The sequence below is a fragment of the Pteronotus mesoamericanus genome, unplaced genomic scaffold (genome assembly GCF_021234165.1).
Source record: "Pteronotus mesoamericanus isolate MK-2021 breed Mesoamerican mustached bat unplaced genomic scaffold, CSHL_Meso_final scaffold_174, whole genome shotgun sequence".
Classification (NCBI taxonomy): Eukaryota; Metazoa; Chordata; class Mammalia; order Chiroptera; family Mormoopidae; genus Pteronotus; species Pteronotus mesoamericanus.
The window spans coordinates 40162306-40180505 of NW_026555309.1; the positions used below are offsets into that span (position 1 = coordinate 40162306).

Consider the following 18200-nt stretch of genomic DNA (forward strand, 5'->3'; position numbering starts at 1 on the left):
AGACCCAGAGGCGTGGAATCAAGGAACAAACTGACGGGGACCAGAGGGGAGCGGGGAGGGGAATAGGGAGGAAACAAGGGGAAGGGCCTATTTAAAGGATAAGTACAAATGACCCACGGACATAGACAACACGCTGGGGAACTGACTATGAGAGCGGGGGAGGGGCAGGGGAGAGCAAAGGGGGCAAATTGGGACAACTGTAATAGAACAACAATACAAAGTAAATAAATAAAAGCAAAAAGAAAATGAAGGTTAGGGAGGATTCATTGAAATAAACTTTACGAAGTGTTTCACATGAGAAGTGCTTAATAAGTGGTACTTTCTTTCCTGCTCAGCAGAGGGTGCTCTAAACATGACTGTGAATAATGAAAAACTGCCCATGTGATAAATGCCCACGGCTCCTTTCTATCGTCCTGTTAGCAATGAACTGCTGCTCATAAGCAGAGGACATCACGTGGCACAGGATGCTGAGGTTCACCCAGGAGCCTTTTCTCCACACTGGGCTAATCTGCATGTACCTTTATAAAGACTTGGAGTACTTTGCCGTTTCCATTCCCACTTCATACATTTTCCATAATTTTTAAGAATAAAAAATAATTTCTTGCTAGTTTTAAAGGGCAAAATTGTGATGACTGGTTTTATTGCATATGTCTTCAATTACCACCAAGACTGAACCTTTTTTGACAAGTATATGGATTTTGTCAAGACAGGACTTTTAGCTGGAAATGGGTGATACAAGACAAAAATAAAAATTCTAGACAGATTATAAACATCAACTATCAGTATGTAATGTGCGTCTATATACACTGCTAATCTGAAGATAAACAGAACATAAATGTTAATAGCTTAGCTATCTTCTACTTTCTATTAAATTCCCTTTAAGTCTAAGAACAGGGGACTCATAACTGAGGCAATTTTATTAGTTGCTCTTTTATTTATATACTCTTTCTGAGTAATTTAAGTAAACAATAACAATAAAAAAGACTGGACATATTTACATGTATTGTTTCCCTTCCTACATTACCTTTTTCATGCAAAGAACATCTTCTGCCGTCTTTATAGTTGAGAAAACCAGGTTTTCACAACAACTAATAATACTTCCCCAAAGTGGAGATTATCAAGTAAAAGAACACCTGATTTGGTCTGACAGAACAAAAGATAAAAAAGTTCTTAATGGTGGCGCGACAGAGCAAAGCAGCAGGACAGACACTATAGGACAAGGTAAGACCAACTTCTCTTGCAAAGGAAGATCCGAAACGCTGACCGACCCCACACATAACCATGCTTGGGGAAAATTCTGGCACCAGTGGCATCATGTGCTGGCCTGTTTCAAAGCCCGCGTGGCCGAAAGGCAGAGCCAGCACGGTGTGCGAGGACAGGGCACTTACGGTGGCGTGGGAGATGGTGAGCATCCCGTTCTTGACGGCACACTTCCTCCTCTGCCACACCTTGCGGATCCTGCAGAGCAAGTCAAACACAAGCCAAGTTAGAGGCCGGTGCTCGCCGGGGCGTGCGGCTGTGCAGCGCTCTGCACCGTTACCATCACAGGACAAAACAGCCCCGAGCACAAAACCACGCAGACCGCAACGTTCCGGCGGCCTTTCATTAGCCCGGTGGGAGGTAATTCAGGAGGCGGCGGCTGCGAGGGTGCGCGCCGCAGCGTGGTTTTGGTAGTGGAAATGGGAAGCTACAGGAACAGTGCACATCCGACAGCAGGAGAACGAGTACACGCTTTACGGTTACATTCGTACAAGGGTCCTGGAGGAGTTTACGGGTACACAGGCCTGCACAGATTTCTAAAACATACTGTTGACTGAAAAAAAAGCAAGTTGTTTTAAGACAGTTCAGGTATGATCTAGTATTGTTGGGAAAAAAAACGCAAAAAAATTCAGGCAGATCAAACAGCACTCTCTAGTTCCTGTGGATAAATATACGCGTCTAAACTTACAGACAAGGCCCGGAGAGAAGCGTACCAGGCCCCTCTCTGGGCAGAAGCCTCAGGCCTGTAGTAGGGGCGGCGCTGTGAAGTTTTTTAACCATATCGTGACTCTTACACTTTGAAAATTTTGATTTGATGATGCTGACAGGATGGAAATGAAGGATGGCAAGGATGACACAGGAAGGATGAGGAAAGCCAAAGAGAGCTAATTTCAACTTGGAAGAGTTTTTGTGTGTGTGTGTGTTTTTGTAAAGCTCCAGGTACAGGTGAGGGACTATGTGTGGCAGACTGGCACTTGTGTGGCAGGTGCAAACACGCTAGTTGAGGCCACTTCTGTCAGGTGAACAGAAATGCCCAGGGAACAGCATCCTCCCAGGCTAGAAGGTTGTGAAGGCCTTCTGTTGCCATGGAAACAAACAACAGAAGAGGAGACCATTGTAGCTTCTCCCAGGCATTAAAAACAGTTATCACCTTGTGGTTCTTTTTCCTTCTTAAATTCGTCCTCTTACAAACGTGCCACAACATGAACTTATATCCAACTCTAAACGCAGATAATAGACTTCTTGCACATGTCACTGTTAGCGGCCTAGTTTGCTCCAACGCCTTCACAGAAGGCAATAAAAATCTGACAGTATCTGACCTGAAGTATTGTACAGACACCGAGCACACTGCTCAGATGGCCAGCCCTCCTCCCCCTAGAGGTCTGATCAGATCATTCCTTCACTCTTCCGGCTCTCTAGTCCAGCATCGCCTCCCTAGAGTCGTCCCTGGCCACTCTCTGTGACAGCGAGACCCCCCCACCCCCATGCCCTGTACCCCTTGGCTTTATCTTTGTGGACAGCGCCTACTGCCACCTCCCTCTCCTATATTTCCTTCCTCACTGTCTGCCTTGCCCCAAGAATAGAAGCTCTAACAGGACGAGGACTTTCTCTTGTTCCATGTCACTCTCGGTGCCTGCAGCAGGGCCTGACGCAGAGCAGGACCCCCAGGGATGGTTGTTGAATGCAAAGCAGGATGATGAGCCCGGGTGACAGTGATCCCAGAAATTTGCAGGATAGTTGCAATTTTAACAAACAAATGAAAACAAAACAAAAAATGGGTGCAGCTTAAAGTCAAGAAGGACATATCCACAAGCAATCAGAAAACAAGCTTTTAGAAAGAATGACAATCATTCATGTGAGTAAGTGAATTCTACTTATGCACTGATTGTGAAGCAGGATCATCTGTTCAAGCACCAGGAAGAGGGCCAGTGTGGCAGGACCAGGGACGCAAATGACACGAGATGAGACTAGAGACAGAGGCCGGGGCGACAGCCTCCATGTGAGAGGAAGCTGCTGAGCACTCCAGGGTGGGAGTGACCTGCTGTGCTTTAGGTTTTTCAGAATGCTACTCCAAGAGCTGTGTAGCGACGAACTGGAGAAGGGGACAAAGGAGACCAGTTGACCCAGAGAGACCAGTTAGGAGGCTGCTAAGATGGTCCAGGGCAGACGGAGGTGGCCGATCCTAGAGCAGGACGGCAGAGAAGGCAAAAAACGTATTATTTCTTGTTAGAAATGGAAGGGGCTGTTGTTAAATTGGCTGTGATGTAAGAGGGGTCAGGGCTGATCCCAAAGTTGGGGTCCAGGCAGCCCGGCGGGCTCCCCAGGCAGAGAAAACTGCACTGAATAAAAGCAGAGGTCAGCAAGCCACCTGCTTGCTTCACGGTCTACTCGGTTCCTGCCTTCCTCACACTGCACATCCCAAGTCACAGCTGCCATGTCGGGACCAGAAAACAATGACTGCTTCTTCTAAAGGGAGCAGGTTAAACCTCAGACTTAGCCTAGGAAAACCAGTGTGCTGAAGGTATGACGCGAGTGCGTTAGGAAACATGAGCGCTTTCCTATGAGAGAGGTGGGAGAAAGCCCGTAGGCAGCTCCTGCTCAGGAAGTGAGCTCAGGCACACGGGGACACGAGGCCGGGCCTGTACGTACCCGTCACTTTTCTTCAGCAGGTACCCCTTCTTCTCGCTGCCGTACTCCTTATTGCCCTGGAGCTGATGCATGCTGTATCCCCCCTGCCGGCTCTGAGAATCCTAGGAAAGACGAACCACAGATCATACGCGTGCCAGAGACACTTCTCAAACTCCTGACTGTTCTGCCATTGAGCTGGGACCCATTGGTCTGGGGCTAAGGATTACGGAACTTTACGAGCGGTCGGGTCCTTGCCTTTCTTTTAGAGAAGGAAGCTGGGCAGGTAAACAACTGCCAGAGTCGCAAGCAAGTTCAAGGCAGAGCTGGGGTCTGGGGTCTGGGGTCCAGGTCTCCCCTTTCTAGTTGAGGACCTGGCTCTACTTCAAACTCGCAGGGGAGACTATTCTATTTCTAAACCAGTTCACACTGGCAAGCACAGGAAGGGCTGCAAAAACTGAAGTAGACTGCAAAACGAAGCTCATGCAACCTGAAAATAAGTGCTCTCCCCTTAGGTTACCCTCTGCCCCTTCACACCCACGATCAAAAGTGCACCTTCTGAGTAAGGTATTAAGACCGGTTGTAAAGTTTTTGTTTTGTAACTCACTAGTGCTCTGCAAAATATACCTACAACTGTGCTTTTTATTCAAAATGATGATTCTATTGTAGTGACAAGCGCAGCATGTAATGAAAAGGGTGACAAGGAGCAACAGAACAGCACAGGTGCCAAGAAGCCTGACTCAGCACGAGCGCCCCACTGCACCTCCCGCTGTTTGTGAAGGCGGCCTGGCCGACAGCCGGCGGGGCGGAGCGGGGCGGGGTGGGGGGGAGGGCGGAGGGGTAATCTCGTCCCGCGGAGCTGGAGAACGTGGGGCTTTAGACACACACAAAGGACAATACGTTCTCAGAAAAAGCAGCGACTTACTCTCCTAGACTTCGATCAGGAAGGGCAAAAGCAACAGAGAAAAAAGGTAGAACATTTGAAAATACAGTTAATTTCATTGAAAGTCTTATTGCTCATAACGTAAGCACTTTTTCTAACACAGAGAAAACATCATTATAAAGGTAATACTAGAATAAGCGCGCACACACATCTTTGGAACCATGATAAACTTTGGCACAATAAAATATCTATATTAATTAAGTTGTATTTCAGGTCGTTTGAGCGAGAATGGAAAAAAGGCTAAATGGAGGAACATGGGTACACATTTCACTGAGGTAACAGGGTCAACAAACCTCAAAAATGCGTGCACAGGGGACACCTCAGTGAACCCTACCGTGAATTACTTAGAAAATCTGAAAGCCATACATTTCAGGAAGTTCCTTTTTGTTTTGTTCTCTGAGCACGGAGAATAAAGATACCCTGTTCACAAGCAACACCTGAATGTGATGGTGAAGAGGCGGAAGGCTCACTGGGCTCCTGGCCGTCGCTGACGCCAGGTGTGCGGCGTGCCCGAGGCAGGATGGCAGCTTTCCACCTTCAGGTAGGACCATGCCCCTTCAAGGCTGTCCTGCCCGTAACGAGTTCTGTGCTCCAAAGCGAGCCCTGAGCATCTCACAGCCAGGCACCGTGAAGGTTCCGGGGACCCTGACTAGGAAGCCGCCATCTCTGAGGTGGACACTCATTCACCACTCACTGTCTCCTCTCTTGTGGAGGCCGCGAGAGCTGATACGCCTGTCCAGGCAGCTGAGTCGATGCTAAACAGGTCACAGGCTCTAGTCATTCTCTTAACCTGGGCCACTTCTCTGTTCTTAACTCACCAGACTGCCTCTAGCTGAACTATGGCAGGGCCCGGGGCCTTGAACGCCACAGTGACCGCCTCATGCTTCCTCCCCGAGAGGTGCTTCCTTGCTTTCTCGAGGGAGGTCGGAGGGACTAGAGGGACAGTCCTGGTAGCTACAGTAGGGACACGCGTGGCTTTTCTGAGGGAGGTGGTGATGTGTCCATAATACTAACAGAGAACAGTTAGGACAGAGAGCCGGACGGGGCTGGAGAGAGCCCAGGCACGGGACAGCACATGAGGCTGGACGCTGAAGTCCACGGAGTTGTTGCCTGAACCCAACAAAACCGCAATGACACTGCTCAGCTAAGGATTTGGATTTGGGGATCTTCACCCCAGCTCTACCTCCAAAACATTAAGGACAAAATCTAAACTCTCCTTGGAGAGCAATTCTCAGGAAAAGCAGGCCTCTCTTCATTGGAATCCTTTCCATTGAACTAAACTTCTCTTCAATGGTCCACATAATTCCTGGTCTGTCGGAATGCTTTAAAATTATGTCTCTCTAACCTTAGTTCATTTGTTAACCTATAAAATAAATCCTATGCTTTGAAAATAAAAGTACTTATATATTTAATATGAATTCAGATGCTGATCACTTAGGAAAACTATTACATTCTGTAAACACACCATTAAGACATTCCTTACATATATTTATTATAAGCCTAAATAATCTCTAAATTCTGAATAATGAACAGATCTAATGGGCCTTGCTTTACATCAGACAAAGATGATTTTACAGGTAAAGAAAGTGGCTGAACTCTAGGCTGTGACCTCAAAAGGCTATTCCATTAAATCGAGGAGGAAAGAAGCAATATATTTCAGAAGTCTAGCATCAATAATCGTAAAGTAACTAGTAATAAATTTTATGGTGTGAGAAAGTCATACAAATTGTTATTTCTGCACTTTAAGAAAAAATGGTCATTCCGCTGGCTTAACAGGGCACTCCAGATATATGAAAAGAGAATTTTCTTTTCTGAGAATGTAAATTTTGGAGAACTGTTAACACTAAAATAATTAAAAACAAAACAAAACTGAAGGAATGAAATAGGTTTGGAATCTTTCGCCAGCATATTAACAATCGACATGTATTCAGGAAAGAGAAATGCAAATGAAAATATCATTCAGGCAAAATAATACAAAACTAAACTTAAACAATGAACTTACAACCTTGGGGAAATTCCATGATGTGAGCCAAGAATTATTATGAGCTGTAGAATGAAACTATGGTATTATTTTTTAGTTCAATTTCCCATTCTCTACTAGCAGCACAAATAACCTGACTTTCTTATTAGAAAACCTTACAATGCATTATTAAGGAGAAAAATCTCAAACCTTTTAAAACTGCAAGCAATTACACACTCATTGATTTAATGGGGTTATAAATGTTTCTGGCACCCAATCTAAAGCTAAACCTCCATTAGAGAAGCTTCCAATCTCTAATGTAAGGTTTGAATGGAGCAGGCAAAGGTGTCTATGTTTCATCTTACTAAATATTGACTGAGTGGCTCATGTGTGCCCGGCTACGTGCCAGATCCTGTGAAGACAGCAATCAGTGAAACCCAGAATCTATCAAACAAACTGCAGAACACACGACTGATGGGCTATTGGGAGAGACTCGAACATAAAGCTAGGATCTTGGGAATGATTTATGGACACAGCTTTAAAAATAAAATATTTTCAACGTGAAAAACAGTTATGTAGCAAAGAGTTTTGGGGAGGTTTGGCTATTATAAAAGCTTAAGATAATTAATTTCATAGGATATCTGCCACAAATCAATAAAAAATTTTATTCTGGTGAGAAAAAAAAAATGAGTCTACCAAAAATGAGGGGGTCCAATTTATAGCTCAAATTCTTGAACCTTCCTTTCCTGGAGCCAAGTTAGAGCCTGGCTGGTGCGGTGAGCGAGGCGGCTGAATCATCTCCCGGGTGCCTTGCCTCCCCGGGTCATTCCCAGATGACTTTACCCTCTTCTGGAATTCTAGCACTAGGGTGAGGAACCTCTGGCCCATAGTCTCCTTTCATATTCAAAGGCAGTCATTATAAATCATTACCTTCTCAACATATACTGCAATAAGAGATGATAAAACAGCATGAGATTGGATGAGGCATGCTGTGAAAGATCAATTTTACTTGTAAAATACTCTGGACATGGTGCTAATGAAAACTCATCATTTATTAATTTGGCATGAAGTGAAAATCAATCAAGCCATGTGCACTTCCGCAGGTACATACTCCTTTGGCTTATATGCAACTCTGTCTGTTAGTTAGCATGAACAGAACAGATTAGTCTATGCAAAACCAAGGAACTATAATTTTTTGTTTTTTTCAAGAAAACTTCCATATATAGGAAGGAAGTAATTCTATGTGAAAAAACAAAGGTAAGAAGTGGTTTAAGTACATACCAGTCAGTACAAGACCTTGCAAAGTTCTCCCCGGACAGAGATCTACCTCTTCTCCCCACCCTTTGGATCTGTCTATTGCTCTGATGCTGAGCAGTCATTTGAGGAGACCACATCTAGGACTCGTACGTCAGCAACAAGCATCCTCAGGAGACTTCCGAGGCGGGTGCGGATGCTGGCCAGGGCTCTGCGCAACGTGGGTACACAGCACATGCAAACACCCGGCCGCCTCTGTCCAAGGTGAGCCGAGGCCCAGCGTGAAAGGGCTACAGGCTTCTCTCACTTCACAGACCTGACATGTGTGCACCAACTGGAAGCAGCAGAAGAGAAGGCTGCAGCCACTCAGTGCAGGGCCTTCAGGGTTGCTGGACAGCATCAGAGTTGCGGGGCCAGGCCTGCCGCGCTTGAGGGGCTTTACTTTGTTTTGTGTGGTGCATCTGGTTTCATTTGGACTCACGATCCTCTTTCAAAAATTTCAGAAATTTTAGACAGTTTACTACTGAGATAGTGTCACGAGGAATTAAAAATGTAAAAAATGTAAATATTGTGTTTAGATATTACACTCAAATTCAATGCATAATTATTTCTTAGTACAAAGAGGCATATTTTCACCTTCTCCCACATAACAAATGGTGCTCACTCTTTAATGTTACTCTTAGCATGAAGTCCGTACCCTTCAATGGGCATCCAGGCTGCTCCCTCCTCAGGCCCGAGTTTTCACCTCATCGCATGCATCTCATGCCTCCACCCACCTTACCCCAAACCGTCACTGGCTGAGGATGCCAGGCAGTTTTGCGCCCAAGTCTTTTTGGTTTCCTCTCGCCCGACAGCTCTCTTACAGCATCCATAGCACTTTCGGTACGACTGCTCATTCATATGGCTGACTCTCTCTCTACTTTCTACCAGATACTGACCTCCTTCATGGAAGGGACTAATGCTTACCGCCTAGCACAGTTGCTGGAGCACAGCAGGTACTAGTTACATGTTTGAACAACAAATCAACAAATGAGATTTGTAATTAGAGATCTGTGTGCCATCATCTAACATCTACCACACCGTGTTGACTCCATTTCAGTATCTAAGGATTATTTCACCTTCATTTTCCTAACGGGGAGGGGAAGGTGGAGCGGGTGGGTAAAACTTTTTAGGATTCTGCCTCAGACTATTTGTCTATTTCCCTGGCAAAATGAGACAGGCCACCGACTTTGGCTGCCTAGACAGAGAGACAAGCTAAAATACACATCAGCAAAGCCAGGATAGAAAATCTAGTCATGGAGTTGTAGATTAGGGCTCAGGACATCTTTTCTGGAAGGGAAAAAGAACTAAAACACAGGCTCCACCCTTGGCAATGTGGTAGGTACACACTTGTATCTGTCCCCACAACCACCCTGGCAGGAAGCTGTGAGCGTCCCTGTCTGGCAGAGGAGGAAACACCAAGGCCACCGCCAGGGGCCCGCCTGCACGGTCAGCCCTGCTGGAACCACAGAACACCTACTTCTTTCTGATCAAGTTGAAGAGAGGATTTGATTAAGTCTCGGAGTGCAGTGAGCTGTTTCTTCTCTTCATCCTGTGTCTGTTTTATCTAATGAGAGAAAAAATGATTGCTATTATTATCTATCATACATTGATGAACAGAGTTTAATTCACCCAAATATATCACTCATCAAACAATTTAATGATAAAGTGCATATCCTTACTCAAATTCTTCACATGGTCTCATTTTTGATATGAGAGGCATACTTTTCTCACCTTAGGAAGGTACCACTGAGTTTTGAAATGAGCAAATAATGCAACATACTTTCTTCTTAAATAATATACCTAGGCTAGATAATTAACTCTAAAGTTCCATGCTAAACCAAGTTAAGACATAACACTGAGTCGCCTGGTTCTGCTTTTTCAAAAAGAGGAAGTGGGAATCCCACGATGAGATAAACGGGCCAGGAGAGAACGCTAAGGACCAAACCTAAGGGGCCCACGCGTGGGGGAAGGCTCACAAAGTAACTACATGAGGGCAAAGGACTGTTGTTTTTTAAACACTTGGAATTTAATCACAACCAGAACCACATTAACTATTGAAAGAAAATCAGAAAAAATACACGCTACATACTTTTTAAAGTTATATAAAGATATTCAGTATTAAGTGTAATTCTAAAACCTTATTTGAACATATATAATTACACACATAAAACACACTTTTAATAAATATTATTCATTGCCAAGTGGTTTACAGGAATCAAGGTTGACATTTATATATGTATATATATATGCATTTAGTTTTTTTCCCTCAAATAAGTTTTCCTTTTGATTTTGTTATATAAAAGCAAAACCAAGATATTGGGAAAAAAACAGAGGAAATACAAAACAAGCAAACCAAAAAAATTCATAAACTTGCCTTCTCAGCGATAGTCACCTAATTTTTATCCTGTCTCCATCAGACACCCAGGATGTCACTGAACCCTGAACAGAGTCATCTAGAAGCAGCTGTGATACTCTCTGCCCTGCTCCTCCTATGCTCCCAGAATACCCTCTAGAATATTCTATCACTGATGAAATCTCTGAATGAAACTGAAGGTTTATCTGTCTCTAGGTTTATTCTGATACATCACTGAATGGGTCTTCTTTTCTTTAATACTCTTCTAATACAAATTTCACATTTACTGGTACTAAGCTACAAAGCAAGTTAAAATGCATCTATTTTTATACAGAACTTACATTATATAAATCAGCAGCCAGTTTTTCAATGTATTGTTTCAATTTATCAGCTGTTTTCAAGCCATCTTGAAAGAAACTACAAAGGAAAACATCAGAGATTTATCAGCAGTATAAAAAAGAAATGAACCATAATTACCTGAAAATTCCAAAACACTCATATGTGCACTCTCTACCATATAGCTACACAAAATATATATAAAACAAACTTGAGTATTTTATAAAGATATACCAATAAACACTTCATGGGCACTATTAACACGTGCTAGTAGACATCACACAGACGATGCCCATTACAGTCGCTGTCCCAACACAGTGACTTCATGATGTGTATATGTCCATCTACACACAGAGCGGCTCCCCCTGGTTGTGCCTTATTTGAACTCAAAAGAGAGAGGAAGACCCACTAACCAATGGGGTATCATGGAATCGAACTAGACACTCTAAGGGGAGACCAGATGGAACTAGAGGGAGAAGCCGGAGAAAAGGCAGCATCCGTTCAGTTCCCCAAAGGGCCCCCTGCACACGTGAGACACAGGACTTCAAGTCAATGGCACCAATGGGCCTGGAAAAGCATTATCCTACCTCGACTGTGAGGAGGTTGCCTTAGTTCACCCTGAACGGTAACCAGCCCTGACAGGGGCTGAGCATTTATCACGTGCCCAGCATGCTCAGCACTGCACACGAGCTATTACACGCACTCCTCACGGCAACCCTATTGAGTTAACAGGCACTTAAATCGCATCTCCACTTCAAAGGGGAAACTGAGGCACAGAGGGAGCACATAACGCCCACGTTCCTCACACAGCAGAAAGGGGCAGAAAGGGACTCGAGTCGAGGTGCTGATTCTGACACTCCTGCTCCAACCTACCCGGCGAGGACACTGCTCTCCTGAACACGCCCTTCGGGGGCCCACGAGTTTCGGCGTCTGGAACTGTGCCATGTAGAAAGCAGCCCCCACCACAGATTGTTTCTCAATACACTTTATCTGTGCTGCTGCCGCCCCACAGAAGGATGAGGTCGATGGGGACGAGGACTATCTCTTCCTTCCATACCCCAGCGGGCCCAGCACAAAGCAGATGCTCACTCAGCTGGTGGTTAGGCTGAGGCATATCAAGAATTTTGGGGCACGAGTCGGGATCCGTATACCTATATTTAGCTTAATTTGTACAGCCAGTGGTAACAATACAACAGCATCAGAGTCATTACTGAAATCCTCAAGTTTGCAAATTCTTTAAGATTCACATCTTCAGCAGAGGACTCTTATGAGGAAGAGGAATACCACCTTCAGAAAGTCGTTCAGCAACAGGGATGAGAAAAAAGAGGGCTTTTTGGTTAAGCATTTAACTGGAAAGCCTCTTTAAACCCTTATCTTCTAACATTCAGGCTGTCATCACTGCCTGCAGGGATGAAAGTTAATCTCTTGGTACAGAACTGAGTAACATTTATTGTATGTTCTGGCCCATGAATCTCTGGTTTTATCGTCTACCATTTTCCCTTAAGAACTCGGGGCCCTAGCCCTGCTATGTTATTTCTAGTTGCTCCCTGGCCTTTGCACATGCTGCTCACTCTGCCTGAAACGCCTTTTCCTGCTACACCTTCCTGCCAAACTCCCCCCTTGTCTTGCTGCTCAGCTCACTTGCTACCTCCCCAAGCAGCTTTCCCTAGCCTGGCCAGTCAAGGGGTTGGCATCTTTAAGCTTATCCCTAGGCGTAAGTGCCAGCCCTTAGCAGCTAGCAAGGTTCTGCATGGGACAGGCCATCCATACAGGTGTCTCATATGGTCACCCATCCATGAGACAGGACACATCCCCCTCCGAACCAGCATCTCCTACATCAGGGAAATATGGCTGCCAAGTTAATCACAGCAGAACCAGTTCTGTTTTCTGACACTGCACTTAAATAATTTCTGGGGAAAGGCTTTGAAGGTAGAACTCTTCAATGTTAGATGGATGCTGTCAGGACTTCTTACAGTAACAGAAAAAGAAAGGGCTCTCAGGTCAGAGGTCGAAGGCCTAGAGTCTGTGCTCTAGGGTTTACCAGCGATGGGCCCTTGGCAAGTGAATTCATTTCTGCTCATGTTATCTGTATTCCAGGGGGCAAATCATACAGTTAACACATATGAAACCACTAAGTCCAGGGCTGGGTAGTTAGGATGTGCTCGGTAAATGTTGGTTTTCTTCACTGAAGCTGCATGAGTTTATTACATAAGAACTTATTTCCTTCCCAGAGGGATAAAGATTCTTTGAAGATATTTTTGTAAGGGTGTTTCATTTTCACTTTCAACATGAAGGGAATTTAATGATGCTTTTTTAAAAAAGAGAGTTTAAATGAGAATGCTCCAGATCTGTTTTCCAATATAATGTCTGCCACTGGTCATATGCAATTAATTTAAATAAATTTAGAATTCAGTTCAACTGACATGTGGCTTGTGGGTACACAGCAAAAAAAATCAACATTTCCTTCCTTGTAGAAAATTCTATCGGACATAAAGAATAAGCAAATTGATACTTAAACAGCACACGAGAAATGTTAGAGAACATAAATTTTAAGGAGAAAAAGGTCGCTGTTTTAGTTTGAGGTGGCACTGATAAAAATAAAGTTTTTTAGTGATTAAAGAAAGTGGGAAGGGGGACAAATTCCTACCAACTAGAAGACTGAAAAAAATCCCAAACATGTCTATTTGTCTATAGTTAAATTCTTCAGAATATTACAAACATAGACTAAGAAAAATCAGTATGATGAGGAATGATCTAGAGTATGACTGGATCTATAGTATGATCCAATCTTTTGTAAACAAAAGAACTCATAAATCTGGTAATCTAATAAATCAGCTCTCTTGGTAATGGGGACATTTTCTCCCAGGTACATTCATGTGTGTCCTGTGATATTTGAGAAACTTGAATGTACAGGGGTTAGTGTAAGTACAGTGGTACCTCTGTACTTGTCCTTAATTCGTTCTGGAACTCGTGGGGAGTACCGAAACCAATGAGTACAGAACAATGAAGTATTTTCTCTTGCAGGGCAGCATTGCAACTAATACAAGGTCTACCAAGTGTGACGAGTTCCAAGCAAACACCGAGCGCTGAAACATTTTTTTTTTGTCAAAATGTGATGAGTACAGGGTTTGATAAGTTCTGAAGCTGACGAGTACTGAGGTATGACTGTACTAATTAAATGTAAATATATCTTGACAGTTCAGGACAAAAAAAAATAGTAGAGTCGTATATTAGACTCACAGATGGAGATTCTTAAAAACATAGTTGCCCAGGTGTAACCCCAGGCTTACCAAATCAGAATTTCTGGCATACCAAGAGCATGCACTCTGGAGTTAGAGTCCTGGGTTCAAGACTTGGTTTGGCAGCCTTCTATCAATTAAGTTCCATGAGGGAATGGATCTTTGTTTTAATTTTGTTGCTATTTTTTTACATTTAAAGAAAACTGAGATAAAATTCCTGTAAGAAAATTCACCATTTTAAAGTACAACTTAGTAGTTTTTCGCATGCTCACAATGTTGTACAACCGCCACGACTATCTAATTCCAGAGCACTGCCATCGTCCCCAAAAGAACACTATACCTTTTAGCTGTCACTCCAATTCCTCCCTCCCCCTCCCTGCCAGCAAACTGCTTTCTCTCTCCATGGACTTGCCTCTTCTGAACATTTAAATGGAATCATACAATATGCAGCCTTTCATGTCTGGCTCCTTTCACGCAGAACAATGTTTTAAATGCTCTCCACGTTGTAGCGTTTATCAACACTTCAGTCCCTTTTAATGGCTGCATAATATAATATACTCCATTGTATGCCTACATCATATTTTTATCCATTCATCAGCTGATGGGTATTTGGGTGTTTCCACAGTTTGGCTAGTGAACAGTGCTACTATGAACATCCACCAACACATTTTTGTTTAAATGTTTTCATTTCTCTTGAGGACATACCTAGACATGGAACTTCTAGGTCATATACTCTATGTGTAACTTCTTGAGGAAAGGCTGAACTGTTTTCCAAAGCAGTTACACCAATTTACGATTCTACCTGCAGTGTGTTGAGGATTCGAATGCCTCTACATTTTTTTTTAAAGGGTATTCCTGACTATGTTCCCTATGCTGTACTTTACACCCCCTTGACTATTCTGTAACAACCAATTTGTATCTCTTAATCCTTTCACCCTTTTCACCCAGGTCCCCAACACCCCTCCCATCTGGCAACCATCAAAATGTTCTCTGTATCTATGAGTCTGTTTCTGTTCTGCCTGTTCATTTACTTTGTTTATATTCAGTTGTTGATAGACATGTGTTTATTGCCATTTTATTGTTCATATTTTTTCTTTTTATCTTTTTCTTCTTCTTAACATTTCATATAACATTGGTTTGGTGGTGGTGAACCTTCAGCTTCTTGTCTGTGAAGCTTATCTGTCCTTTAATTCTAAGTAACAGTTTTGCTAGGTGGAATAATCTTGGTAATAGGTCTTTGCATTTTATTACTTTGAATATTTCTTGCCAATCTCTTGTGGCCTCCAAAGTTTCTGCTGAGAAATCAGCTGACAGTCTTATAGGAGCTCCCCTGTACATATCTAAGTGCTTTTAAGATCCTCTCTTTGTCTTTAACCCGTGGCTTTTTAATTATGACGTGTTTTGGTGTGGGTCTCTTTGAGTTCATCTTGTCTGGGACTCTCTGCACTTCCTGGACTTGTATGTCTATTTCCTTCACCAGGTTAGAAAAGTTTCCTGTCAGTTTTTCAAACAGAGTTTTAATTTGTTGTTCTCTCTTCTTCCTCCAGTATCCCCATGATGTGAATGTTAGTATACTTGAAATTGTCCCAGAAGCTCCTTACACTATCCTCACTTTTTTGGACTCTCCTTTTGTTTGCTGTTCTGATTGGGTGCTTTTTGCTTCATTATATTTCAGATCACTGATTTGATTCTCAGCTTCATCTACCCTACTTTTGATTCCCTGTAAATTATTCCTTTCAGATAGGGTATCATTAATTTCTGACTGGTCTCTTTTTATGCTGTTGAGCTTTTCACCAAGTTCTCTGACCATCCTCATAACCAGTGTTTTGAACTCTGTATCTAATAGATTGCTAGTCTCCATTTTGCTTAGTTCTTTTTCTAGAGGTTTGTTCTGTTCTTTCACTTGGGACATGTTTCTTTGTCTCCTCATTATGGCAGCCTCCCTGTGTTTGTTTCTACATATTAGATAGAGCAGCTACACCTCTCTGGCTTGAGAGTGGCCTAATGTATTGTAGGGCGCAGTGGCACAGCCTCCAAGATAACCCAAGAGGAGATGTGCCTCCTATGTGGGCTGTGTACACCCTCCTGCTGTAGTTGACCCTTGAGTGCTACTAGCATGTCAATGGAAGGGATTTACCCCCAGGCTTATCAACTGCAAGAACTGGTTGAGACCAACACAGAGGATCAATTGTGCAGGGCCCCACCCCACAGGGCAGGCCTTCCTTCAGCAGGGCTCTGGTGTACACTGAGTTTACTCCTCAGGTGTGTTGTCTGTGGAGGTGGTTGGGTGGTGATGCTTCAACATGGTCTGAAGCTGTCCACTGGGCGTGCTGGCTCTGGGATCTCCCAGGAGGGCAGGCCAAAGCCAGCCCCTATCTGCGTTCTGCCTGAGACCATGTGGGACGAGCTCTAAAGTGATCTGCGGATGGTGACTACCTGTGCTGAACTTGAAGGTACTCAGGAGAGGCCAAGCTGTGAACTGACACCAGCTCCTGCCAGTGCCGGGACTGGGGCCTCTTAGCAAGAGGTGTGGGGATGCAGAGGCCAGATGCTGCTTGTTTGAGAGATTTTAGGAAAACCTGAAGCCCGGGCCCAGAAGGGCATTCATATGGAAAAGCCACTGGAAACAGCTTGGGTGGGCCTGAAAGCTGGGTGAGGTGGGGTGTCAGGGAATCACCAGGGTGGGGCAAACAGTGTGAGCCCGGTTGATGGAGTCTCAGATATGACACTTGCCTGCAGGTTCTATGGGGCGAGGGCTCAGCATTCTGTCTGGGAGAGAGCTGTCCCCCAAGCTCTCACCCTGACGCCAGATAATGCAGTTCCTCCCTGTATGTATCCCGTACCTTTCAAGCTGTTGCCCTAGCAATGGAGCTCAGAGGGTGTGTCTGAGTAAGTCTGTGTGCAGGCCCTTTAAGAGGAACCCTGGGACTCCAGTAGCCCTCTGTCTTCCTCAGCCTCAATCCCTACTGGTTTTTATAGCCAAAAGTTATGGGGATTTCTCTTCCTGGCACTGGAACCTTGGGCTGGGGGGTCTGGTTTGGGGCTGGGATCCCTTACTTCTTAGGGGGGACTTCTGTAGCCGAGATATCCCAGATTTTTATCTACTACACGTGGGTGTGGGACCAGTCTGTTCTATGTCTTTGTTCCTCCTACCTGTCTTGATGTGGCTTCTTTAATTCCCTAGCTGTAGAACTTCCATCAGTCAGATTTCAGACAGTTCTGAATGATGGTTGTTCTGAAGTTTCATTGTAATTTTGATGTGGCTGTGGGAGGGGGCGAGTATTGTGTTTACCGGCATCACCATCTTGACCAGAAGCCTCCGCGTTCTCACCAATACTAATTTTCTGTTATGTTGTCATTGTTGCTTTTAATTATAGCCATGCTAGTGGGTGCGAAGTGGTTACTGAATTGTGGTTTTGATTTTTATTTACGTAATGCCTAATGTTAACATTTTGGTTCATGTACTTCTTGGCCTTTTTTTTTTTTTAAAGAAATGGCTAGTCAAAATCTTGAGAAATCATTTTGAGAGATGACTAGTCATTTTAAAATTGCGTTGTTTATCTTTTTGTTGTTGAGCTGTAAAAGTCCTTTGTATGTTCTGGACACTAGACCTCAATTAGGTAAGATAAATGATTTCCACATTTTCTTCCACTTTATGGATTTTTTAATCCACTTTCTTAATACCATTCCTTTCACTCACATAAGTTTTAGCGTTGAAGTCCAATTTACTTATGTATTTTCCTTCGGTTTCTCTGGCTTTGTTTGTTTTGACACATTTTTATTGCACATCTATGAAATGAATGAATATGGCTTTGAGCAAACTACTCATCCTTTTTGAGGTACAATTTCCAGATTGCTCCTGATAAATGTTAAATATTATTATCTGTAAAATGAAGGATAATAAAGTAATATTTGTAAGTGCTCTTTACTCTGCAGATCATAATGGTACTTGTGAGGTGGTAAAGGAGTGGGTGAGCACTAGGATAATATGTTTGTTTTGAAAGCAGCATGTTACTGAAAGTGAAGAGTAATTGGTGTGGGTGAACCATAATGGGTAACAAAAAGTCGAAAGCTCTTCTTTTCTGCTCCCTCTTTTTACCCCTTCCAGCGGCTCCATCCCCCCACTGAGGCGCCACAGCTATATAAGGGATTACCAGGGCAAATCTGCTCTTGAGCACCGCCTGACTT

General features: G+C 43.7%; 1 protein-coding gene across 2 annotated transcripts in view; it reads right to left on the minus strand.

The window, feature by feature from the left end:
* Positions 1-18200, minus strand: part of ASAP1 (ArfGAP with SH3 domain, ankyrin repeat and PH domain 1) — a 231886-nt gene that overhangs the window by 58917 nt on the left and 154769 nt on the right. For both annotated transcript variants that reach the window (XM_054590497.1, XM_054590496.1), the window contains exons 8-11: positions 10779-10854; positions 9562-9648; positions 3910-4010; positions 1389-1458 (exon numbers count right to left, since the gene is read on the minus strand). In XM_054590497.1, the coding sequence (XP_054446472.1) occupies positions 1389-1458; positions 3910-4010; positions 9562-9648; positions 10779-10854 (334 nt within the window). The remainder of the gene's footprint in view (positions 1-1388; positions 1459-3909; positions 4011-9561; positions 9649-10778; positions 10855-18200) is intronic.